Source organism: Vigna angularis, chromosome 4 (assembly GCF_016808095.1).
Source record: "Vigna angularis cultivar LongXiaoDou No.4 chromosome 4, ASM1680809v1, whole genome shotgun sequence".
Taxonomy (NCBI): Eukaryota; Viridiplantae; Streptophyta; class Magnoliopsida; order Fabales; family Fabaceae; genus Vigna; species Vigna angularis.
In genome coordinates this window covers 4,412,273-4,439,219 of record NC_068973.1, presented here as the reverse complement: position 1 = coordinate 4,439,219, position 26,947 = coordinate 4,412,273, and the positions used below count along the sequence as shown (strand labels likewise).

At 32.6% G+C, this 26,947-nt stretch overlaps 2 protein-coding genes across 6 annotated transcripts; both read left to right on the top strand.

The window, feature by feature from the left end:
• The first annotated feature begins 386 nt into the window (after nt 1-386).
• LOC108331531 (phosphoinositide phosphatase SAC3) lies at nt 387-15,917 on the top strand. 5 transcript variants are annotated; one of them, XR_008248204.1, is made up of 17 exons: nt 387-1,124; nt 2,312-2,516; nt 2,598-2,751; nt 3,309-3,531; nt 3,860-3,936; nt 7,386-7,573; nt 7,695-7,792; nt 7,973-8,103; nt 8,211-8,339; nt 8,573-8,948; nt 9,828-9,949; nt 10,457-10,579; nt 11,436-11,627; nt 12,819-12,995; nt 13,289-13,400; nt 13,851-14,233; nt 14,882-15,917. XR_008248204.1 is itself a non-coding variant. In XM_017566258.2 (16 exons), the coding sequence occupies exons 1-16, from the start codon at nt 1,026-1,028 to the stop codon at nt 13,965-13,967; spliced, it is 2,523 nt and encodes an 840-aa protein (XP_017421747.1). In that variant the 5' UTR covers nt 387-1,025; the 3' UTR covers nt 13,968-14,418. The 5 variants fall into 5 exon arrangements, 2 of the variants coding, with proteins under 2 accessions (XP_017421747.1, XP_017421748.1); XR_008248203.1 differs by having other exon boundaries at nt 14,873-15,917; XR_001832399.2 differs by lacking the exon at nt 14,882-15,917 and adding an exon at nt 14,495-14,706.
• LOC108330156 (protein INAPERTURATE POLLEN1) lies at nt 14,982-15,812 on the top strand. Its single transcript, XM_017564666.1, has one exon. It carries the CDS (start codon nt 14,982-14,984, stop codon nt 15,810-15,812), a length of 831 nt encoding a protein of 276 aa, XP_017420155.1.
• Nucleotides 15,918-26,947: the final 11,030 nt, after the last annotated feature.

Below are 26,947 nucleotides of genomic sequence, written 5' to 3'. Positions count from 1 at the left end.
GTAATGCACAAGATTCATTCATGCGACTTTCTTCCATTGGAGTGGGCAAGAAAGTTTAAATGCCACGTTAGTTCACAATCACATTTACTCCGCGGTCGTTGAAACAAACAACAATTCAGATTTCAGACTATACGAAAATCGCATATAATACTTACAATTATTGTCAAACAATCTCTTCCATCTAATTCACTCCAATATATAGTTATTCTAAAACGAAAATAACTTCTCATACTTATTTATTTGACATTTTTAATTCCTTTTAATGTGTGGCTTTGCTTCTTCTCTCTCTTTGGATCTGTGAGCACTGAGCTGTCAATAAATCACAACTTCGCAAAAATTAAATACAGTATAATATAAATAAAATAATATATAAATATAAACAAAAATTGAATCAATTATTAGCTGTTGGTCGTTCTTCTTCTCTTCTCTTCCCGTTCGTTCCCGTGCTCGCCAAACTTTTCCTTCTTCAACCTCCCAAATCTCTTCTTCTTTTTCTTCATCTTCTTCTTTATCTTCGATCTCGCGCTAGCGTCCTTAAACGCTGCGTTTGGAGTTTTCGTTTTTAGAACACGCACGTGTTTTATTCTCTTCGACTTCTGCTTCATAGCTATAAAAACACGCAATCCGTATTTTGTGAAATTTCGATCTGTGCGGTGGAGATTCTTCGTGCTGAGGTTGAGTCTCGTCGGAGGGAGAGTACCGCAGGTTGCCGGGGGTGATGGCGGGGGAGGTGGTGGTTGGTGGCGGTGGTGCAGGAGGAAGAGGCGGTGGAATGTGGAGGGAGTGTCGATGAATTTGGGGGGAGGAGAATGCTGTATTTGAAGCAACCTAGGGTTTTTGAGAGCATGGAGTTGTGTGTTTTGGAGCATTGGTGGTTTTGTGGTTTCTCCTCGTGTTAGGTGGTGCTGATCGTGCTGTGCGAGAACGTTGGGTGATTTTATTGGCTACACTTTGCATGCGTTTTTGATGGTTTCCCTCTGAGCCCGAGGCTCGGGGGATCTGAATAATTGGGCGAAGGAGCAGCCATGGCATCTTCGGAGAATGAACCTTCTTCTCACTCTTCACCTCCTCCTCCTCCCGCAAATATTTGTTTGCAAAAGTTCCGGCTCTATGAGACGCTATCGGTGTGTATTTGTATGCTATTATGCACTTTACTTGCTCTTTCCAATTTCCGTTTTTCAGTTGTCGTTGTAGTAAGCTCTGAACTCTGAACTCTGATTCTGCTGAGATCCCTTTCTTTTTGTCGCAATTGATCGTTTCGTCTGAAAAAAATTGTTTTTGCTAAATTTTAGTTCTAGGTGTTTATTTCTTTGTTGCTTATTGGCTGGCTTGTTATGTATCGAAGTATTGTAGAAGAAGATAAACGTGGGATTTTGTTTTTCCTTTTGCTTATAATTGAGTTGATGGGCTATGATGCGAAGGTTAATAGTATTAGAGGTAAGGTCAATGCGCTTCTTTCACGCTCACCATCGTATGCTGTGATGAAATGCATGTTTTAGGGGGATCTCGAGCATTCGGTGGATATATTATCCTATTGGCGACTCTTATTTGTTTTGATTCCGGAACAATAGTGTTAAAAGTTTGTTGAGGAAACAAGAAACTAGTTTATCATCCAATGTGTTGGGCTTCTTGTATGATGTTGACGACAATATATTTGTGTAAAGTTTTTCTTGGTTCACTGTTTTACAGTATGAGAATTAGTTTGGCGAAGTAGACTTGACATAAGTATTTAATTGCATGGATTGAATATGCTCAGGATCTATCTGGACGATCTTCTTGTTCAAAGAGAAAAAAATAAGAAGAAAAATTGAAACTAACTTCTCTATAAACTAATGTTAGATCATGCATGAGTTAATTTATCGAAGTTCTCTAGTATAATTTCTCTAAATTTTTATTTTAACTTGTGCATAAATTAATTTCAGTTCATGGAGAAGTTAATTTCATTTTTTTCTTAGATGGACTTCTTGAGAAGCTCATCCAAACAAAATCTTAATTTCTTGCTTTATTATGATGGTTTTTTACATTTCCAAAATAAATTTGACTGTAATTTTTATGTATACACGTGAGCTTCTTTGTGGGTGATGCTTCCTATTTCATTTTACAGTGGGTATTCTATGGCCTGTTTATGCTTTAGATCATGTGTTTTGCTATTGCATAGTTTAATTATCACGCCTGTTGTAATCCAATTTGTATATTAAACTTTGGATATCACATTTTGAGAAAATGCGGAGTTTCATGATTGAATAGTTTTGGAGTTGTGTTTATCAAATGTTTCTTTATTTAAAAGTTTTTTTCCCTGTTTGTGCCACAGAACTTTTACATGATAGGAAGGGACAACAGCAGGACTTATTGGAAAGTGTTAAAGATTGACCGTCTAGATCCATCCGAGCTGAGTGTGCTTGAAGATTCCACCACATATACAGAAAGTGAATGTTCTGATCTGTTGAGACGTATACATGAGGGGAATAGGTCCACAGGTGGACTGAAATTTGTTACAACTTGTTATGGAATTGTTGGTATGTTGATCTGATGTGTATTTTTCAGTTGACCTTTGACATGTTATCAGTTTATATCTTGATTTGTTATTCTGCATCCAGGGTTCATAAAATTTTTAGGGCCATACTACATGGTGGTCATCACAAAAAGAAGGCAAATTGGTGCCATCTGTGGTCATACAGTATATGCTGTCTCAAAGAGTGAGATGATTCCACTGCAAAATCCTTCTGTTCAATCTAACATCGATGAGAACAGGTCTTTAATTTTGGATGTTATGTTGATTTTACTTTTCTAGGTAAAAAGAAAAAACTGGATGTTACCCCAAGGGGATGCTCATCATATATGTGCATTTATATTTACTATTTCTGTATGCTAGCATCTGTCTTTGTCTCCTTTATTAATTTGAAACAGAATGTTGCTTCAGATTTATTCTTTTTGTGTCATTTTTCAATTTGAATTATTTTAACTGCCTACTGTTCATAAGATATATAAAATTAATATGTAAGTTAGTGGAAAACTTGAGGTTAAAATTGCATCTCATCTCCTTGGTCTAAATAAAAAGAATGTCAAAAGGTGAAAAGATTTTTTATTCATTATAAACATCTCTTCGGATTATTGAGATCTCAATTTTGATTACTTTTTGCTCCTATATAAATGTTGCATAAAAAATTGAGTTGTAGGTGATTATTCTTAATGCTTGCTATTTGCTACCATCTTTTGATTTAGACAAAATATTGTGGTATAATCTCAAAATTTTCGTTCTTAATGTTTTTTGCTTTTGTATTAACTTTTTTTTTTCGTTCACTTTTTAGATACAAGAAACTCCTATTAACGGTTGACCTTTCGAAGGATTTCTACTTTAGCTACTCATACTATATCATGCGTAGTCTTCAAAGGAATTTGTGTGATAGTGAGACAGGCCACGTCCTTTATGAGAACATGTTTGTCTGGAATGAGTTTTTGACTCGAGGAATTAGGAATCACCTCCAGAATACTATTTGGACAGTTGCACTGGTATATGGCTTTTTTAAACAGGTGATTATAAGTGGCTCTTAGTGACATTGCAAGAATATATGATAAGCTTTTCTCATTAAAGTGAATACCATTCTGATATGACTCATTCAAGTGAATACCATTCTGATATGACTCATTCAAGTGGCAAGAAAAATGTACTTTATTTTCTTGTTATTAGTATTAGTATAAGTGTTCAACACATCTAGATGACATTCCTTAAGTTTTCATTTCTGGGCTAGATACCTTCATAAGTATCTGGTTATGTACTATTATCTCATATTCAGATCAAGTAGCTGTGCTTTGTCAACTCATGCTTGAAGTTCTAATGTCTATTTTGTGGCTTCTTTAGGAAACACTTGAAATATCTGGACGGGAGTTCATTCTTACTCTCATTGCAAGACGATCTCGCCATTATGCTGGTACTAGGTATGAAAATTTCATTGTATTGAGTTTGTGTTCCTTATGCTCTGGTCATTTTTTGTATTTTCTACCTATTTTGACTTGTTGCCATTACTCTGTAATTTTAGTATAGTAATATAATTATAAAGAAATGGTCCATGGAATCCTTGTCTAAAATTTTTCATGGCATTAGTATTTGAAAAGAAATTTACATGATTAAGTTTTGACAAGCCAGCAGCCTCTTTGCAAGGCTTCTTAACATAACTAGGAATGCAAAAATGAAGAGAGCAGGCAACATGATAGTCAAAGTTGCTTAAGTTGTGATCTGATGCGAGTCCTTGGTCCTCTCCTAATTACATTCATTTGGATTTTAGTATTTTTGGGATCATAACATACTAAATCACCAGAATCGTATTGGAATGGAAGAATATTGACTCTGTTGTGGGTCTGGCGATACAGATCTCAGAGGATGAGAACCAAACAGACCCTATGGATTGATGAACTGAAGCAATGATGGATGGGTGTGTTCAGAAACTCTTTGGTAGAGGTCTGCAAAGGTAGTGGCTAGAAACAAGCTCTAGTGTGCCATAATGCACTTTACAAATTTATAGATGCTATGGACCAACAACTGAGGAATGAAGTCTTGGGGCTGCTTTGGCTATGATGACCATTAGGTCAAAGGATATCTTGGAAAAATGAATTTTTAGCCTAACACAAATCATCTAGGTAAGGTGATATTTGCACTCACTTATATATTATAATTTGACCATTTTTATTGTTGATGTAAGATCTCTAACACAACTTCTTGCACCGAATATTGACATTTCAAATGCGGTAATAAAGGGAAGTTTCATAGCGAGTGGCACGATAGGCCTCAACAAATTTGACTTGGTCATATCTCTTGTTGATATGGGATATTCAACACACTTATGCTAAGGACTACACATCTTAAGTATGGAAATAGATATTTATGGGTGGTTTGATAACAATCCAATAATAGGTGGCACAATAATTTCAACAATTCTTGGTTGGAGAAGTTATAATACAATTTTAGAAAGTGGGGCTTTAAGCCTATTCAATCTCATAAACCATCTTGGTAAGATGAGGTTTACACTTAATTATATAGTATAGTATGACCATATTTTTAATCATTTTGGCATTTTTAACACACCTTCTCACACTAAGTACTAGAGATCTCGAACCTGATAATAGATATGGGTCTGATAAGGGGTGACATGATAGACCCAAACAAATGTGAGATCTTCACCAAGATATGACATTGGGTTGGTCTAGGTGAGAGTGAACCACCCCATCAAACATGAGATTTGATTTGAGATGCATCACTACTAGGGAGAGAGAAACAATGCTATAACATACGGGTTCTATTGGTAGGTTGTAAAAGCCTTGTCAAGACAGATGTCAAGTGTCTCTTGGACACCTTGAGGGTTTCCCTTTTTGCCGTTATATATTGTCTTATCTAAAATGGCCTTTGGACCTACTACTCCTTTTCTAAGTTAACAACAATTTCTTCATAAAAACTTAATGGCAAAAATTACATATCTGGGTCTAATTTGTTGAGTTTTGGGTTTTTGATCAAGCTTTTCATGATCACTAAGATAATAGTAAAATACCATCAGAGAAAGTTGAACATGGGTTCAGCTTTGTGCCTTGTTGTGCCAATATTTGGAACCCAATATGTGGGGAACTTTTACAACATTCAAAAATTGTAATTCCTTTTTTAAGAAGTCCAAGATTATTTTTGCAAATGATATTCAACACCTTTGACTTTTCTCATAAACTAGTATATCTTAAACAAATGGATCTTGACATTGCTTCTTTTATTGTCAAAGTCCAATCAATTGCTGAGGAATTGCAGATGTTCTAAGCAGTTTATTATTTGGAGAGATAAGAAGTTGGATAAGTTCTACATGGTTACTATTCTTCATGCCATGCACCTAAATTTTGATCATGTTCTGAACCAAATCCTGACTGGTTTAGAAAATTCCATCAACGGAGTGTTATTATAATCATAGAAATAAGGGATAAATCATTTATAATCAGAAATTTTTACTTATTATCATATTTAATCTTTATTATTAAAAAGAATATCAATCTTGTCTATTGTATTGATTCTATTTTCTCAATATAAATTAAGTCACCCGTTTTGTCTCAAACATACTGTTTCAGCTCAATGTTTCTTTCTTTCCTATAGTTTAACGGTCTGTTTGCCACATGTTCTTTCAAATTAGATTCAGGCTATTTTCAATGGCTGTGATAGCAGTGCTGTTATAATATCATTATTCTGTTCCAGTTCAGTAATGATATAGCCCTGCTCTATTGTATTTCATGGTGCTAGGATATATTACTTCTGGGTGATATTCTCTAACATATAGAAAGAATAGAGAGTTCTTCATTTTATGTTCAGGTCATATTAACTAGAACCCATCTAAATCTGGTTTATTCAATCCTCCTTGGCTGTTTGATAGAATACTCTTAAAACTAGAAGATCTGACAAGGGTAAAAGCAAAATGAAATTAAGATGGAAAAATGCAAGGAAGGGAAGGTTGAACTTTGGTACTGCTGGGTAATTGGCAAATTAACTAGCACTGGAATCAAGACCCAATTTTTGTTAAATTGCTTGATGTGCTTGTTGTTGTGGTGTTATCCAATGGAGTAAATGGTTGACTTTTCTTTGAAATGATATTGTAACGTGTTGCTCACTCTCAAATATTGTAAGATTTATATAAAACAAGAACTTACACATTGAATTTGTCCATGATCAAATGTTACCAACTGTCAAATATGTGAGGAAAGGGTCACAATTACAGTATGGACTGATGAAGTTGCCCTATCATGGTTTGTTTCACCTGTTGCCCAATCAGTTGGCAGTATTTTCTGGACATCAAAGAATGATTTTCCAATCTTGTTTGTTCATTTCAAATACTCATAAGAAAACATTAAGTAGTCCACTTTCCATTTTAAAAATTATATTGCAGTTACTCATTAATGGATTATTTCATTTTAAAGAATAAAACAGAGAGCCTTTAAGGTTGTGGAGATATTATCGGATTCAGTGCCTAAAATACTCAGGCCTGTTTAATTTTAGTGCTGAATTGAAAAGGTACCTCTGATAATAAATTTTAAGTGGAAAAATGTTGCATATATTTATGGATACCTAATGTATTCTGGAGCAACCTTTTCCTTATGTAATCATTACATGATATTAACTTACTTTATTATATAATCTTGTTTATCTTATGAAATACAAATTTTTTCCACTAATACACAAAAAATTATAATGTTTTACAAATGGGGTTGAGTGCTGAGTTTTCCCATCAGACTCCTTACTAGAAATTCAGTGCAAGATAATTTTACCAAATATACCAGCTTTACTCTAGTTAGGATTCTAATATTATATAACTGCCGGAATTATATGTGCAACTTGCAACTACATTTATGTGGTTATTGCTATGTAGGTATTTGAGACGAGGATTAAATGACAAGGGTAGAGTAGCAAATGATGTGGAGACAGAGCAAATTGTATTTGAGGATGTTCCTGAAGGTCTTCCAGTCCAAATATGCTCTGTTGTGCAGAATCGGGGTTCAATCCCCCTGTTCTGGTCACAGGAAACTTCACGTCTGAATCTTAAGCCTGATATCATATGTATGCCTTACCATTTCCTAAATACTAGCACTTTCCGAGTTATGTTTTTCTTATCTTCTCTTCTCCACCTAATGTATGAGGCACTGTCTATTTGTTTATGTTATCACTTGGTCTTTGTCAGTGTCAAAGAAAGATCAGAATTATCAAGCCACCAAACTTCACTTTGAAAATCTCATCAAAAGATACGGGAATCCCATAATAATTTTGAATTTGATAAAGGTAGTTTTCTATTTTTCTTCTTTGAAGGAGTTTATTTTATTTTTCCCTTTATATCAATTGTCTAGTTTCCTCAATAAGCATTTTTCTTGTATTTTATTACAGAATGGTGTTGATTTCTTCCGTCTTTTTTTAATTTGGTAGACTCATAAGTAATTGATATTGTTACTATTTAACCAACAGTCACATGAGAGGAAGCCTCGCGAGTCCATTCTTCGTTCCGAGTTTGGTAATGCCATCAATTTCATTAACAAAGATTTATCAGAGGAGAACAGATTGAGGTTTCTTCATTGGGATCTTAAACATTTTCAGAGGTTAGTGTCTTTTATTCTATAATTTTATCTTTTTAATAATTAAATTAGAACTGTGCTCTGAATAAGCTAATATATTTTTATGTTCTTTTTATCTGTTCTATTTCCAGCAAAGCTACAAATGTTTTGCTACTTCTGGGAAAAGTGGCTACATATGCTTTGACATTAACAGATTTTTTATATTGCCAAGTGTCACCAACTCCTAGACTCGAAGAATGTATAGAAAGGCCACCTATTAAGTAAGTTTTTCATTTTCCTCTAATGTTGTCATTCACTGCTTCTTTGAAACATTGGGTGTATTTGTGAAATTTCTATAGGAAAGTATTACGACAACGTACAATGATATAAAGTTTTCTGTGAATAGCATTAAGAAATGTTATTAAGGTGTTAATGCATGTGCCAAAATAAAGGCATTAATATTTGACGTTAAGTTCATCCACTGACATCTTTTATTTATATTATTGATGTTAAGTTTTGCATATGACAATATTGATAAGGGAAGCGTTCAACCCACGAGACATGTTGATGTTGACAACGAAGTTGGTAATAATTTAGAGAGAAAACCTAGTGGAGAAGACAACCATGCTAACGGAAACCATTTTGTTAAGCCACCCATGTTCCAAAGGGGGGTTCTTCGAACTAATTGTATAGACTGCTTAGATCGCACAAATGTTGCACAATATGCATATGGGTTGGCTGCTCTTGGCCACCAGCTTCATGCTCTGGGAATTATTGACCACCTGAAAATTGACCTTGATGATCCTGTAAGTGATGATTTGATGGGATTTTATGAGCGGATGGGTGATACTCTTGCACATCAGTATGGTGGTTCTGCTGCACACAACAAGGTGATTACTTATGATCTTTGCAATTGCTTCAGTTAGCAGTTATAATTTATCTAGGGAACTGACCTTTAAAATCTTTCAAATAAAGCTTTTATTAACTTTGTAATTGGTTTAAACTTTATAATAGACAAGATCATTGTTAATCTTAGTTTTTCAAGACAATTTTAGCAGGGAAAAAAATAGATATAAGAAAGGAGAAATCTCTATCAATCAGCCCAATGATGATTATTTTTGTGGTTTACTGCCGATAATGCCTATCTAAATGTGTTGCTATGTTATCTGAGTTAGATGTTATTCAATTATTAGTAGTCTTGTTTGCTTTCTCATTTATAGAGACTTGAGAATAGACTTATCTCTTGGATTACGTACTTGCATCAGTTTCTGAATACATAAACAAACTTGGAAGTGTTACTGCCACTAATGACCACTATCATATAAGATATGAAAAGTTGGAAACCCCATTATCCCTATTGGAGTTAAATTTTCATTTTTCAGAATGGTAATTCCATTATAAACTTGGTTAATCTTCAGAATTTTGGGTTTGGCTCCTATATAGTGCAAGATGTACCTTAACTTGGGCATAGTCCAGAGTGTAGCTGTTGACTGGAAATTAATGATTGAGATTTTAACAACTTTATAATTTGTTGGACATGTATATTATAATAACCTGAACTATTGGTTTTCAATCAAGTATTATCTTCACTAACTCTCTAATGTACCCCTGCAATTCACAGTAGCCCAATAACGTTTTCTTTCTTCCTTGGATGCTTTATTTGATTTTTTTTTTCATTGTTAAATGGTTAAAGTACATGTTGAAAAATGCTAATTGATTTGTTCATTGCATGGTCTTTTTCTTGAACTTCTTTTCCACTTTCAATGTAGATATTCTCTGAGAGGAGGGGACAATGGAAAGCTGCAACACAATCCCAGGAGTTCTTTAGGACTCTTCAACGATATTACAGCAATGCTTACATGGATGCTGAGAAGCAAAATGCAATTAACATGTATGTGCCATGGTCATGTATTTCTTAACTGTTTATTGTCTCGTGGTTGGATTCATAGCTTGTCTTATTGCTCCACTTAGCATGTTTGATGTGGAACTTGGGTGCCTATAATACCCAAGTTTCCATTTATTTCTCCCTACCAAATTCTCATAACTGGGAAACGTAGAGAAGAAAAACGTTAGAGTTGAGCAAAGTCTCTTTCTGTGGGTTGTACATGGTGTATCCCTCATAAATAATTTCCTTTGACTGTAGTGAGTTGTGGAGGTAGTTGCACTGGCATTACGTACATTACTGCACTTATTTATATCTTGTACAAATCTTATCCTGGATCTGCCGAAGTTCCCATATTTTTCACTTGATTGTGACCTTATCCTATCTCCAATTTAAATTATCTATACTAGTTATAATTTTAATATTGTACTATTATTATATATTCCTGTTTGCAAAGATTATCTTTTTCGTGTTATTAATTAGTTAATTAATTATTGTCTTATAATAGCAAACTAGTCTTTCTTTTTCTTGGCACAGATTCCTGGGGCATTTTCAGCCACAAGTGGGTAAGCCTGCTCTATGGGATTTGGGCCCAGATCAACATTATGATATAGGGAGACATGGGGATGATGATGCAAGGTAATTGAATTTAATATATGGAATACCCTTTTTTCATTCTTGTGTAAGTTAGTCCTTGATTAAAGACCTTGGGTTTTTAGAGTTTGTCCCTGTGAAATTTCCTACTTTAGGTATAATTCTTGACACATTCTCTTTGTTTTAATGCCAATCGGTTTTTAGATGAAATTTGACAATGAGTGTGGTTGACATGCGAGTAGTGCTTTTGGCAACTCACATGGTGAACTGCTATTGCCACTATGTTTTAAAAATATAGTATGGTTTAAGTTTTTACGTCTTTTAATTTCGATAGGGAAAACATGAACAATTTTTAGAACTCGGTGTATGACTAATCTTATCTTTGTCGTGCACATTTGGCCCAAAACATAATCTGAGTTTCCATGTCAATGCATATTAAAGAGATTGGGCGTGAGATTTGTCAATCTTTTGTACACAAGCCTCTTAACTGTTAAACTCAAATGCAGCAATAAGTATGATTTTTGAAGATTTATGGTAAATACTGACCTATTTTGCATTTTCACGTATGCAAATCTGTCTGCTAATGAAGGTATATAACAGTTATCAAGTTACTGTTAGAATTTGCTACGAGGATTTGAAGTATAGCTGTGGTGATTTGTGGGAATAGCTTTTAAATCCATATGTCGTAGATGAAGGGTTTGGTGAATCTTTTAAGTTGAAGTGTTTCAAAACTTGGATGAATGTTGCTGGCTGGGCATTAGCACTGTGACATGATCTTTATTTTTTTGTTAAATGAGAGATAGCATATAATTTGACACTACAAAATCATTGTGGGCTTTTTGTGAATATATCATTAAGTTCTTGGAGATGCAGCTTATGTGGTCTGAATTATGAATTTTAGGTCATTTGTCAAAAGGTGTTTCTCGGATGGAAGCATCATTCATGGCAGGTCCTTACCCACGTCAGCCTCAAATTCAAATATTGAAAAATTCTCAAAGCTAGGTTTGCAGAACCAATCAGAAGAAGGAAACAATGATTTTTGTGACTCATTGCCTGAAATATCAACATTTGAGAGTGACATGGCATTTTCAAGGTTTGTAATTGTAATTATTAATGTGACTGTTAACATGTAATCCAGTTACCATATGTAGGAAGAGACAATTTAAGTCACAGTAAAATTACCCCAAATGGTGCTCCCATAAGGTGAAATCCCAGATTCAAGTATCAACTCACTGTTTACCCAATTGGATAATCTAAAAAATTATAGTTTTGCTTTACTAATCCATCTTACTGAGATAAGAAAATATTGATACTAGATAGATGATTTGATAATGTGGCTTGTGGCTGATCAAAACAACAAAAAAATAATGTGGCTAGTGAATATATTATAAACAGAACATTGCTTAATTGCTTGCTCTTGAATAGTTAGTTACGAGATAGTTATAATTTGTACAGCTGTCAACAGAACAGGTCCCCTATAATGTAACGACTTTCTCACCAAGAAATAACAGCTCAGTTTATTTGTGTATCTCTTATCTTTTTTTCTGTTTTTCTGTTTTGTGTCTAATTCAAGAGCTTAGTGACCCCTACGGCTGATAAGAATCCTAATCCTACTTCAATTCCCACCTCCGCCCCAGTCACCTCCAATGAGTTACACTTTGTTGTATGACAACTACAGAATTAATCAGTCAACATATAAACAGTCTTGAATATTTTTTATGTCTTCTCATAGCATACCTTTTTTCTTGAGAACAGAAGTACCTAAATCAAGATTGTCAACAGATATGCTTTTGTGATAGGGTAGATTTTGTTCTTCTATTTGAGACAGCCTCTGTTTTTCCTTGTTTTCTTTCTTTCTCTTGTATTCATGTTGAAAGGACCAGATTACGCTGCATAATGTTAAGCTAAATTGTATCAACAACCATATAAATGTACTAGTACAAGCTGCCAACTTGGTGGTGTTTTTGGTTTCTTTTTTTTTTTTTGTTTTTTTTGGTCATTACCATTCTCAAGCATTTCTAATGGTTTTAGTTTGTGATTTTAAAATTTGTGATTCAAAGTGGTGTAAATGTTGGTGTTTATACTATATTCTTACAAGCTTAGATAATGATATTGAATAAAAAAAGTGATGCTTGTAATTATAATAAAAACATATGAACTGAAAATAGAAAATAGAAAATAAACACCTCTTGCTTCTTGCTCGGTTGATGACATTCAGTTATTTTCTGCTTCATTATGTCTATCTAGTTATCTTATGAATGGTTTGCTATTCTTGTTTTTATAGGTACACTCCCTCATTGCCTCGTCGACAGCTTTTTGTAGACGCACCAAGAGAGCGGTACCTTGATGGTGAACATATTTCACATTCTGCACATGAGGCTTCATTCAGCAGTTCCAACTTTGTTGACCTGGATTGGCTGTCTTCTTCAGGAAATTCATGTGAAGAAGAGCCATTTGAAAGGTAATGCTGCATCGCATTCCAGTGAAGCATCTATATAGTTACCTAGAGAGATATGTATTTGCTAGAACATTTTTTTTATTGGGAGTGAGAGTTATGGAAGCAACAAAATAGAGTGGGGAAGGGTAAATGTTGAATATATTTGAGAATTACAATTTTGGATTGAGAATGTGTGTAGGGTGTATGATGTACATAAGCATATCACACATATCTCCGAAGTAGATTTACTTAAGTTACGTTGTATAATATCCCCAAAAATAAAATAATTTTTGTAAGGCTTATTGATGTACATGCAGGTTTTCAATTGCCAATTCTTCTATTGCTAGGAATTCTTCAGAAAATGTTATCAATGGAGTTATTATAGGAGGAGATACTCCCTCCAGCAGCGTTTTAGACTCAAACACTAAGGTACCGGCCCTTCTGACATGGTATTTATGGAGCACGGGCATACTACTATGATACATGCATGACACGTTAGGATAATGGATCAGACAACTGTGTGAATTTGAAGTAAATTAAATTTCTTGTGGTACTTATACATGTTTAGTTTATTATCACAAGCTTCTGATTTTCATTTAGTTCTTTTTATGATAGCTCAATAAACATGATGTTTCATGTTTTTGGGGAAGGGTCTTCCTCGATAATTACAGGTCAAGAACATCACATGTATCAATATTTATGTTGTTCCCTGTCTGATCTGATTGTAGAAATATATTTGGTGCACAATATTACTGATTTAGGATCATAATAGCTCCATGTCCGTAATTAGTCCTGAAATAGTTGAAAGTGAGTTTGACTTGTAAATTGCTTTGGTCTTTATTTCACATTTCAGATGCTAATTCCTTGTAATATTCTCAGGGAAGAGAGCGAACTGGGTCAGAGTTATCCTACCGTGATGCCCAGTCCAAAGTTCTAGAGGAATATCCTGATACTTTTGTACAATGGGTGAATAATGGACAGACACTTTGCAATTGAACTTTCACACAAGGATCTCTTGCATTTATATATAATGTAAATTTATTGAATTGACTTGGCTTGCTCAAAAGATGGCTAGTGAAAGAGATTTGAGTGAGCTAAACATATGCGATACAGAAGCCATCGTAAGGAAAAAGAATATATACAGGCTTTCGAGCAGCTTCCTCTGTAAGATGCTGCTCTCGAAAGAAATCCTACTGGCTTTCTTGGTATTGATTTGCAGCAGCATTAATTCTGTCCTCACAATCTCTCAATCAAATCTTGAGGTATAGTAGGACAGAGTAAATAGAAAAATGTTGTAAAATTGTTTTTCTTTCTTTTTTTTCTCGCAGGAGCTCATTGTATTTTTCTTTCGTCAGTTGATGATCATATTAGGTGCATTTCTTGTATATATATTAACTTGTTTGTCTGGCTCCACTTCTAGAATTGCTAAATAATTAATTCTTTTAAATAATTCCGCTTCTTGTAATGTATAATTCTCTCCGGTCTCATACTAGCGGTGATTTAAGTTTCCACTCCTGCTGCAGTGAAGATCTGGAGCGAGGTGTCCTCTGGCCTGGAGTTGCATATTTTCCCTTTTCCATTTTAAATTTCATTTTTTGTCAATTTGTTAATGTATGAAATTTTACGGAGTTTTGATCAATTATTCTGAACAGGTTCTCCAACCAATTTCGTGTTTGCATTTAAATATTGTAGTAAACTTCAAATTGAATAAAGACACTTTTTCAGGTTAAACTGATATGATTGTGGACATTATACCTTGATAGAAAAAATGGAAAAGGAGAAAAAAAGTAATGCGTGTAGTTAAGTCATATAATATACTAAATTATGTAGTTGTAATATTAGAGTGTTTATATAGCAATGTTTTATAATTTGTCTTAAGATCATGAATTTCAATTTTGAAGTGTTTGTAGGGTATGACGCATAAGTATAAATGAAAAGATACAGTTTTAGGTGGGTAGTCCCGCGGAAAAGTAGCCGTTGGAGCGATCAAAGAAGGAAGAAAGAAAGAAGATGTTGAAAGTGTTCGGGCGGCAGAAGCAGTCGCGTGCGTTCAAGGAGTACTACTTGGAGTGGTTCAACACCCTAAAGAAAAACCTCCTTCCCCTCCTTCGCCGCTCCATCGCAGGTGAGTCACCCACCATCCTCTCCAGCCACGTGGAGATGCTCCACCAGCACTTCCAATCCTACTACCACGCCCTAGACGCCGCCGCTACCACAGACCCCACCCAACTCCTCTCCCAGGACTGGCGCAACTCCCTCGAAAAACCTCTCCTCTGGCTTGCCGACCTCCACCCCTTCCTCTTCACCAACCTCGTCCGCTCCTTTCTTCACCAACAATATCGCCCCGAGACTGACCAAAACAACCCCCGCCGCCACCTCCCCCTCCCCTTCCCTGACCGTCCATGGCAGGTAGCTCTTGCATGGAGCAACTCCTCTGACTCCCTTACCGCGTGCATGGACCAGATCGAGTGCCGCCTCCGCCACATCGTAACCACCCTCTCAGACCGCCTCAAGTGCGCCGAGAGCGCCTTCATGGAGTGCGTCGTGGGGAACTGGTTCCAGTGCTGGGAGGAGCAGAATATCGCCGCCGCCAAGGAGGCGGTGGGCACGGACGTTAAGGCGCATATGGAAGAGGTGGTGAGCGTGGTTCTTTATGCGAACCGCGTGAGGCGGAGCGTTCTTGTGGACATAATGAGCGCGACCACTGTGTACCAGGCGGCGCTCTTTCTTGAAGGCCTGGCCCAATTCCTCATTGGCTTCAGAGAGCAGGACCTCCTCAACGCCGTTGAACAGTGCAAGGTCTTGCCTCACGCCAAACACTCTCGCACTTCCTCTCACTGATCCATACTCCACTCTATCTATTTCTTTCCCCTCTTTTTTCATCGTCCCCATTTAAGCTTCATTCAATAAAATACTTATAATTCATCTTCTTTACAATTGCTTAAACTTCCTCCTGCATTTCATTCCTTCATACGCTGAAGGACACTTTTCTCCTTTTTTTCCCATCACCCGTTTTTCTTTCTCATCCCCTTTAGGACACATAAATTTTAAAATCCATTAAAATTGGTTTCCGTATTCATTGTTTGTGAATTCTTTTTCAGTAATCAACTTTTTCTCCTTTTTCTTCAGAGTGTCAATCAATATATTAAAATTCTTAAATTTTAACATCATATACCTCATTTCAAAAATCTCCACAGCATTCGCCAGGTCGCTTATAAGTGAATGAATAACCAAAAAAGAAAAAAGTTTAAACATGTTAGTTTCTTCATAAACTTCTTTTAAAAAGATTTTTTTTTTACTTTTCTTTTTTGAAAAGGAATTTACAGAAAAGTTTGTCGAAACGAAAAAAACTCTAGTATTATATACATACGTATACTTAATACTAAAATATTATAATATTTTTATATTGGGTAAAGTAAATGCTGTTACTTGGTATTATTCCGACGTTACAGACCTAAATTAGTATATTAATATGATTAACATATAACTATCTTAGTATTAAATCACAAGATCATATGGAAAGGCAATTTCTTCCTCACCCCATGTTTTCTTCATCTACTTCCACGGAAAGCATTTTTCTTAAATGAATGAATAAACAAATTCAAAGTGTACTTTCTTTTTAGCCAAAAGGTTGGTGTAATTAAGTTACTATGTTTTTATCCAACTTCATACCACAAACAAAATCAATTTTTATAAAAGAAAACAAAAATAAACTTCAAAATATAAAGCAAGTTTGTCATGAGATCTGGTTTATCAGTGTTTTCCGGCTATACACTCCTTTTGATAAAAAGAGAACGTATGAAACAGTCTTGTTTGTTATATAACTTTACATGTGAGCAATGGTTTATATTAGGCTTTTTAAACTGCAAAAGGTAAGTTTTTTATTACAAAAGATTCATCCACCCGAAGGGTTGCCTAAAATATCCATAAAGAAAATTGCATCCTGCTTTATATTAGGTAACTCAGCCATGCTTTATATGCATCTATGCATTATAATCTAAACCCATAAAAAATCATTCAAAAATTGAATAACTATATACACATGTATGAGTGAAATGAGATTTAAAGTCTTAGACATTTATGTATGTAAGTTTTTATATAAAACAACAGATTGAAGAATTTCCTTTATACAAATTATTGTCATCCTATTACGTTCTTGATATAAAAATATTTTTTACTATGTATATTTTTTTTAATAAAATACATTATTCATTTTTTCTTGATATATATATTTCTTAAATTATTTGAATTTAAGTGTAAGTTCATCATGTATACAAATAAATAAGTTGAATAATATATAAAAAGAATCATAAATATAATAATTTAAGGTCTTAAATGGAAAACCACGTTATATGTTTTTAATGATATATAGGGAGTAATAAGTAATTATTTATTCTCTTACCATTTTCAAAAATAAAATTCTTTGTATATATATACTATTAGTAGGTATTGACATACTAAAATATTTAAAACTTCAAACTCAAAAGAAAACATACTCATGATTAACCCGAATAAAACCGGAAAATATTATTTTCCATCGATAATTATCATTTGAAAATCTATTAAAAAATAAAATATTTTCAATAAAAGTGAATTTTTATATGTATAAAAAAGTTAAAATAAAGAATAATGATAATATTGTTAAGTAAAAGAATATTAATATAAGAAAAATATTCGAAAAGGAGAAAGGAGGGAAAAAGAGATGGTAATAATTATCTTTTGGGAAACGAGAAACCCAAAACTCATCAGAGCCCATCATTGCAACAAATATGATTCAACTCTCTTTTCACTTTTTCAAATTGCAAATGATTTTTGGCATACCAAAAGGAGATAAAATTCAGAAGAAAAAGTCAAATAAATAATATTCCTCATCGACAATTGCCAACGATTCAGGTCTTATCAAACTACATAAATAGTTTTGTCGAACCAAATTGCTTCAACTCACTTTCTACTCTCATTATTGTAACATTTATTGATGGGTTTTGGAGGCCACAGATGATGGAACAAATTACACGATTCCCATTGGTCAAAACCTGCAAAAGAAGTCGAATCTTTATTTTGTAGCACAAATGTCACATACAAAATAAAACACTTTCTGGGTCTTTCTGTCATTAGGGTTTATCCCAACAATAAAAAGGAAAGCTTTAATCGACAACGTGGAACTGATCGAAATTGAAACCCTGATTGGGAGAATTAGTGGAATTAGTGGAACTCATCATCATCTTAAATTCTTCCATTTTTTAGCATCTCAGCAATTTGATGCTGTGCTCAGCCAAACCCAAGATACTCAATTAGATATAGCTTTCTTTCAATTATACATCACAAATCCAATAATATTAATTTTTTTTATATGTCAAAAAGTGTTTTAAACTGTCAATCAAACTAGAATGTGTTAAAATTAGACTTAATATCCTATTTTGTCCCAGTTTCGCTCGAAAATGTCAAATTAGTCCATCCTTTAAAAAATGCGTCAATTACGTCCTCACTTAATAAAATTTGCATCAATGAAATCTTTTCCATTAAATCCGTACAAACGGCGTTAATTGAGGAAGTAGAAGAAAGAGAAAAATAATTAACGCTGTTTGTAGGGATTTAACGGAAGGGATTTCATTGATGCAAATTTTATTAAGTGAGCACGTAATTGACGCTTTTTTTAAAGGATGGACTAATTTGACATTTTCGAGCAAAACTGAGGACAAAATAAGGTATTAAGCTTTAAAATTACTAACTGAGATAAATTTCTAACTTTATTTTATTTTTTTTAAGTTTAAGAACTAAAGATATATTTAATTTAATAAAAAATATTATTTTTTTAAAATATATTAAAGATTTATAATAGAAATTTGGAATTTAAAAAAAATTACATTATTAATGTGTTGCTCTTGAGTACACTTTTTTGTTAAAGATATTAGGAATAAGTTTGTAAGAAACAAAAATAATGTAAATATAAGGAATTGCAGGGATTGAGAAATACGTAGATGGAAATGAAGAATTGTGTGGATGTTGTGAAGTATGAAGTTAATGGTAACCAGCTAAAAAGAAGAAACAACTATCATATTCAAAAGAACTTATCTCAAACGCAATCTCACGCCAGGAATTGGATTCTACGTTTCATCTTTCCTTACTAAAAACAAAAACATAAAAGTAGCCATCACTAAGTACTGCACCCTCCCTCATATACAATTTCTCAATTCAACATATGAATTTGCATGTGAATCACTAATTTAGCTGACGCTTTCATTGCAAGAAAAGTGCTTTGGCTAAACTAACTAGCAATGAGCGCCATTATTAGAGATCTCTGTCCCACAATATCATCTTCATAACATAACTCACTGATTTTGTTTAGGAAAATTATCAAACACTTGGTGCTCGCTCAACCACCATCACTCATTCTCTCTATTATACAATTTAACACAATTTGCTTCACAAGTTAAGTTCACTGTGCTCTTTTTATCTTTTATCATTTTTTGCTTAAAATGCACGCTCACACATGTCTTCTTTTTTCAATTACTTTTTAGCCTCTGGATCTCATCTTCTCCACCAATCAAACTACTTTAATTATTATTTAAAATCAAATAAATATTTAAATTCATTCTTAAAGCTTGAATGTCTTTGTTTATAGCTTTTTAATTAAATTTTCATTTGTATGAATCTCAAAAAAATCTATTTTCCCCCGTAAATATAACAACTGTCGTGTATCTAAATAGACTTGTATATAAATATACATGTACTATATGGTCATTTATGGGGAATTAACATGGTCATATTATCTTACGCTTTACAAATATAGGAAAAATATAGGATATTAATTATCGATTATTGGATTTGATTCCCTAAAAAATATATTGATAGCTAATCAATGGATTTGACTGTCACAAACTCTATAAATAATACAACTGATTTAACGTACAATTATTTTTTTCTATCATAATAAAATAGTGACCTATCTTTATAAAACATATCTGAGGGTCGACTTCTGTAGGTCAACAACTCATTAAAGTGAATTGTATTCTCGGAGAGGATTGAAGATCAAAAGAGAGCAAAGCAAGGAAGTACGACCGACCATCAGACCAATTCAATCGAAACAATTTGGCACCCACTGTGGGGCCGAGCGGCATTCTCATGAAGCCACAAAGAACCAGACGCGCGTTCGGTCTCGATATCGCTACTTCGGATCAACAACAGGTTTTTTAACTAAGAGTAAAAAATTTCGTAATAATTCCTAAAGGCATGTCTTTTGTTTTGAGAACTTTCAGTAAAGTTCGGTCCTACGTTCGTCCTTGACAGATTCCACTTTTCATTATAATTTATAAATTATAATATATTTGTTTAACTCATTGTTGTGAGTAAAAATATCCTGCACAGAAAGGTTCAGACCTCCACTGGGTCAGGTTCTACCAACTCTTAATTTTAAATTATAAATTATAAAATATTATGTGCAGGACCTCAACTTGGTGAGGTTCTACCAACCTCTTAATTTTAAATTTTAAATTATAAAATATTATGCACAGGATGATTCAGAGCTGCGTTCAACCTTGTCAGGTTCTACGGACTCTTAATTTTAAATTATAAATTATAAAATATTATACATAGGATGGTTCAGAAATGCATTCAACCATGTCAGGTACTACCGATTCTTAATTTTAAATTATAAAATATCATGCACAGGATGGTTCAGAGTTGCGTTCAACCTTGTCAGGTTCTACCAACTCTTAGTTTTAAATTATAAATTATAAAATATTATGTGCAGGAAGGTTCAGACCTCCACTAGGTCAAGTTCTATCAACTCTTAATTATAAATTATAAATTATAAAATATGATGTGCATAAAGGTTCAGACCTACCTTCAACTGTGTCAGGTTATAATGGTCGCTCGGGGGAAGTCAGAAAAATGACTTCAGAAATCCCCGCTCAACGCAGGAAGTCAGAAAAATGACTCCTGCCTCAAGTCGCTCGGGAGAAAGTCAGAAAAATGACCTCAGAAATCCCCGCTCAACGTAGGAAGTCAGAAAAATGACTCCTACCACAAGACCGCTCTGGGGAAGTCGGAAAAATGACTTCAGAAATCCCCGCTTAACCCAGGAAGTCAGAAAAATGACTCCTGCCTCAAGACTGCTCGGGAGAGTCAGAAAAATGACTTCAAAAATCCCGCTCAACACAGGAAGTCAGAAAATGACTCTTGCCTCAAGCCGCTCGGGGGAAGTCAGAAAAATGACTTCAAAAATCCCCGCTCAACGCAGGAAGTCAGAAAAATGACTCTTGCCTCAACTCAACGCAGGAAATCAGAAAAATGACTCTTGCCTCAACTCAACGCAGGAAGTCAGAAAAATGACTCCTGCCTCAAGACTGCTCGGGGGAAAGTCAGAAAAATGACTTCAGAAATCCCCGCTCAACGCACGAAGTTAGAAAAATAACTCTTGCCTCAAGCCGCTCGGGAAAAGTCCGAAAAAGGGCTTCAGAAATCCCCGCGCAATGTAGGAAGTTCGAAAAAGAACTCTTATGAGTCAACTACTGAACAGGTTCAGCTTTGTCAGGTTCCAATGTCTTTTCATTATAAAAATAAATTATAAAATATTGGAGCGTTTACTTTATTTTATTTAAAAGCATATTTTTTGGAGTGAAAATCTCTTGCATAGGAAAAAGTGTCAAAGAGAGCTCTTAGATTCAAAGAGAACTCCTAGAGTTCGCCGCTCGGTACAGAGAGCAATGAAGACTTAAAGTATCGAAGATAGACTCCCTAAATACAACCTGAGCGACCTCTTTTAAAGCTCATAATAATTCCTACGCACCTCTTTCGAACAAAAGAGCTTGCTTGGGCTTGGAGGCTTATGTACTATATGAAATATACCGATCAGAGTTAATGGTCATGCATGGACAATTATCAAGTATTAATAGGTCAGATTACCTTACGACAAATATACGATATTAATTATTGATTATTGGGTTTGATTCCCTAAAAATATACTGATAACTAATCAATGGACTTGACTGTCACAAACTCTATAAATAATACAACTGATGTGAGGTACAATCATCTTTTTCTATCATAATAAAATAGTGACATCTCTTTATGAAATATATCTGACTTGAGCGTCGAAGTGTCTTCTGCAGGTCAACAACTCATCAAAGTGAAATTGCATTCTCGGGAAGGATTGAAGATCAAAAGAGAGCAGAGCAAAGAAGGACGACTGACCCTCAGACCAATTCAACCGCAACAATACATATTTTTAAAATTGATTTACGTAGACATTTTAATTAAAAGTAAATCATGATCGTTTTAAGCATTTACTCACTTAAGAAGGATTAGCATCTAAGTTTTTCTAATGTTATTAGAAAGAAAGCGATAGCATACTTTTTTTCCCAATAAGTACCAACTTTTGTTTGTTTAATATTTTTGGACTTAATATGAAATAAGGATCGGATATTTCACATGTAGCTGCTTATTAGGATTGATTATGATTTAACGAGTCAAAAAGTAAATGAGAGTCATTATATTTAAATATCTGAAAATAAAAAAACAATATATATAATAAATAATCTCGTAATTTTATTAAAATGATAGATTATATAACACAACATTAAACTACTCTTATATTACACTCCATTGAATCTCATATTACTTACATATTATATACCTATAATTGAATTTTTATATTTTAGTTCGTATAATAAAATATAATAACTCTATTACTATGATTAATTATTAACACAATATCGTTTAAGCATGATATAAATTGGATTAGAAATATAAAGTGGGTATAGTAAATGTTTAGAATTGTTATAAGAGAGACGTTAGAATAGGAGTATATAAGAGATGAAAATGACCTAAAAGATATCATAGAATTTAAAAATGACCATTTAAATTTTAAAATTTAATCAACCTGGGTAATAATATTTTACACGTATATATAGGATTAAGATTATAACATGAGTATATAAGAGATGAAAGAATAATAAAGTATTTAAATGTTGGTCTAAGACTCGTGCGTAATATAAAATTATTAGGCATTATAAGAATATAACTCATCAGGTTTAAAGGGAATCCAAATGAAAAAGTTTAAGAAAAAGATGTAAATATTCTTATTTTAAGTCTATCAAGTGGTATGGTTAAGATGAATCACTTCTTATTCGAAGTATTGTTCATTTTAAAGACAGGACTATGTTACAGTTTCATTTTTAAAAAACACCTGAAAAAAACGAATGAATATTTAAATTATCTCTAAACTTCACTAATCTAGAGATGTGAGATTATTGTACTTATTATAATAATGTGAAATCTTTCCAATATATCACGTCAAAACACTTGAAGAAAATCTTGAAAACTAATATATATATTGTTTTTCACTTATATTTAATTTTTTTTTCTCTTTTCTCTTTATTTCAATAGTTAGTTGTCTTGATTAGTTTGAAGGCCTAAAACATTTTGGGTTGCTGTATAAGAATAAAAAAACATGAAGAGATGTATTCTGAAACCACCTAAAGAAAAAATTTCAGATTTAAAAAAAAATAACTTTTGCTCTAATATTTAAATTTGCCTTTATTTTTTATTTTATATTTTAAAAAGGAAGATCTGTAAATATAAATACATAAATGTTATAGGTATACATCTCAATCAAAAATTAATTTGGAGTTTTCTGTTATAGTTGGACAATCAAAACGAGTTCATTTTCTTTTATCTGCTTTTACGTAAGCTCTAAGTACTTTACATTTCCAAAAAAATGATAAAAATAGTAGATTGTGATGCCATGCATATTAAATAGTGCTTCACTAATTACTGTGTTTAACTTAACATCTTGTGTTGTAGATATAACATAGACACTGAAGGAATACATTTGTTACCTTTTTAAACATCACTAATCATAACTTTACTTAATCATCATTTCAACTTGAAAAATTAATCTCATAACAGTGTTTTAGGAGATCAACCAAAGACCACATCAACAACCAAGAAACAAAAAGAGAACAACCAATATATATATACTATCAATGTAAATATCTTTATATCGTAAAAGAAATTATCATAAATATATTTTTAATATAACTTAAATTTATATTTTTTGAAGTAGTCCTCGTAAATTTTGTTATTTTAATTCTTAAAATAAACTCTTTCTTTCATCTTATAATACATGAATAATGGGTTTTAATCCCTTCAATTTTTTATTTTTTTTTCAGATGAGTTAAATCTGGAAACTTAGTATCCCCATACTTATGTAGCACTATGTTCTTCGTGAAAACAAGCCATACTCGGTTTGTAGATTGGATTAGCCAAGTCTAAAAACCTTAGTAATATGAAAAATGTTGCAAAGTGAAATATAAAAATGATTGATGGAAGATGCGTATTAATGATTAGATTCGTGTGCCAGTGAAAGTTTATATAAATAAATATAAGGCAGCATGGTGCAGGCAACAGTGGGTGCAAAGCAAGGTGAGAAGTGCCACAAATTTAACATAGCAGGAAGAAAGAAAAAATATATATACAAAGAGATGCATGGTTTGAACAACATCAATAATTGGGATAAGGACAGGATAATTCATAATTATATATAATCTTTTTATTCTATCTTATTGCTCTTTAATTGAGGAAATAAAAAAAATTAAATCTCTTAGATTTTTAGACTCGACTTGTTTTATACTGTATAATAATGCATGTATTTTATTAAACCAAGGAATCCTACTAGAGGGACCGAAGAATTAATCTTCTCAAATATTCATATATATATATATATATATATATATATATATATATATATATATATATATATATATATATATATATATATATATATATATATATATATATATATAAAAGAGGAGTTGTGTTATTTTAATAAATATTTCTATGCACTTAGATAAAAAAAAACGTATAGTTATATATGATTAGTGGCCAATTATAAGCAATTATGTCTCCAATATTGATTAATGTATATTTTGAAGTTTAAGAAATACTTTGGGGTTTACATTTATTCAGCATTATAAACCAATCATTCATTTGTGTTCTTAAATGGAGTCCTTGTCTATACTTCATTGACTTTTTCTTTATTACTTAACTTATGAGTATTTCATTTTTATGATCTTATACTCAAAAATGAAAACAAAAAATTAAATAAGTGTGTCAATAACTTCGTGTTTGTATAGAGTCTTTAACTTAATAAAAATAAACTACAGAAAAAAAATCTATATTACTCTCATGAAAATTTATTAATGAATAAATTAATGAATAATTAATTTTTTTTAAATATGTTGGTAATTTAATTTTCAAAAATTCGTTGATAACTTAATTTTTTAAAATTTATTGATAAATTTTTCAATAAATTCGTTTGGCAGGACTAGGCAGGATTAATGGGATAGATCGACTGAAGGAATGATCATGATGGATAAGATATGTGATTTGACAGACATATCTTGATGGTATGGCTGGAGAGATGGTCGGACTAACAGGATAATCATGATGAAAGGAACAGAGCAAATAGATCGAACTAATTGGATAGCCAAGAAGGATGAGATAGACAAACTGATAGGATTGTCATGATGGACTCGTTGGTCGATCTGACCGGGTGGGCCGGGATTGACGAGATTGTTGGGATGGTGCATTGGGTATGTTGAAGAGATGGCAAAAAATTGATTTAGATGGAAAAGTTGATGGGATGGACAGACTCATGAGATGAACAGGATGATCGAATTGGACGGGATGGACCAAGTTGACGGGATGGTTGGGATGCCCGACAATGACAGGTTGGGGTATAAGCTTTTGTTGGTCAGGATGGACTGGATGGTCGGACTAACAGGATGGATGGGCTAGTGTGATTCTCATGCTAACTTCCTAATGATATGCTATGATAGACAGACTATATGATCTTGCTGGACTAGCTAGAATTGATTGATGATTGAGTTTCCTACATTGGACATGATAATTGGTTGATCGAAATGAACAAGCTGACCAATTTAGCATGATGACCAGATTGATCGGTTTATCAATTTTTTAAAAAAAAACTTAAGTGTTTTTTATTTAGTTTTTTAAAATTTAACATTTTTTAACTAAAATAATTATTTGTGTCATTAATAAAGGAGATTATTTTTATGTCCAATTATTTGTTTCAGTTTTATTCTTTTAATATATATATATAATTTTACCAATTTAATCTTTATTTTTTAATTTCAATAATTATTCATATTATAAAAGTATTTATTTTACCCTTTTAGTAACTATTTTTTAATTCAAATAATTACTCATAATAAAAAAAATTACACCATAAAATAATATAAAAGTTATTTAATTTTATAATTATTTTTATAAAAGAAATTATAATTTATTAACATTTTTATTACAATTATTAAATGTATTTTATAGTTTAATAAAAAATTCTATAATAAAAGATAATGGACACTATAATTTAAATATACTTTTCTTCTCTAAGATCTTCAAATATTTAAGAAAATGGTAAAATGGAACTTTATGTCCTACATCTAAATTGAAAATAAATTAAATATATTAATTTTATTAAATGTTTTTAAGTTCTAGAAGATGAAGCAGTTTTATTTGATAACTGTATGCGGTTGGCCGAGTTTAAGACATTTCATCCTAATAATTAAGGAACTGACCTTGACAGGAAGCTTATCCTTAATAATCAAATATCCAATTATTTCTAACTTTTTTCTTCTTGAAGAAAAGTATTTAATTTTAATTGAAATGTATTTATAATGTATGACGTACAAATGATTATAATATAATTTTAATAATTTTAATAATATTATAATTATATTAAAAAAAGTAAAACATTCACTCCATTTTGAAGTAACAATACTATATCAACACAGACAATTAAACTCTTTAAAACATATATGATTATATATATAATTTTAAATAAATGGTTATATTATTTCCTTAAAAATATAAACAAGAAAACCTATTACGCTTAGTGAATTTATAAATTCCTTTTCTTGGTGAAAGATGTTATTTCCTTTAAATCTGATTTCGAA

What these genes read in the sequence shown, in the direction of transcription:
- LOC108331531 (XM_017566258.2), top strand. Translation starts at nt 1,026, where the DNA reads ATGGCATCTTCGGAGAATGAACCTTCTTCTCACTCTTCACCTCCTCCT. An exon ending in TATATGGCTTTTTTAAACAG is followed by an intron (nt 3,532 to 3,859) that starts GTGATTATAAGT and finishes TGGCTTCTTTAG; the next exon opens with GAAACACTTGAAATATCTGG. An exon ending in GAAGAAGAGCCATTTGAAAG is followed by an intron (nt 12,996 to 13,288) that starts GTAATGCTGCAT and finishes ATGTACATGCAG; the next exon opens with GTTTTCAATTGCCAATTCTT.
- LOC108330156 (XM_017564666.1), top strand. Translation starts at nt 14,982, where the DNA reads ATGTTGAAAGTGTTCGGGCGGCAGAAGCAGTCGCGTGCGTTCAAGGAG.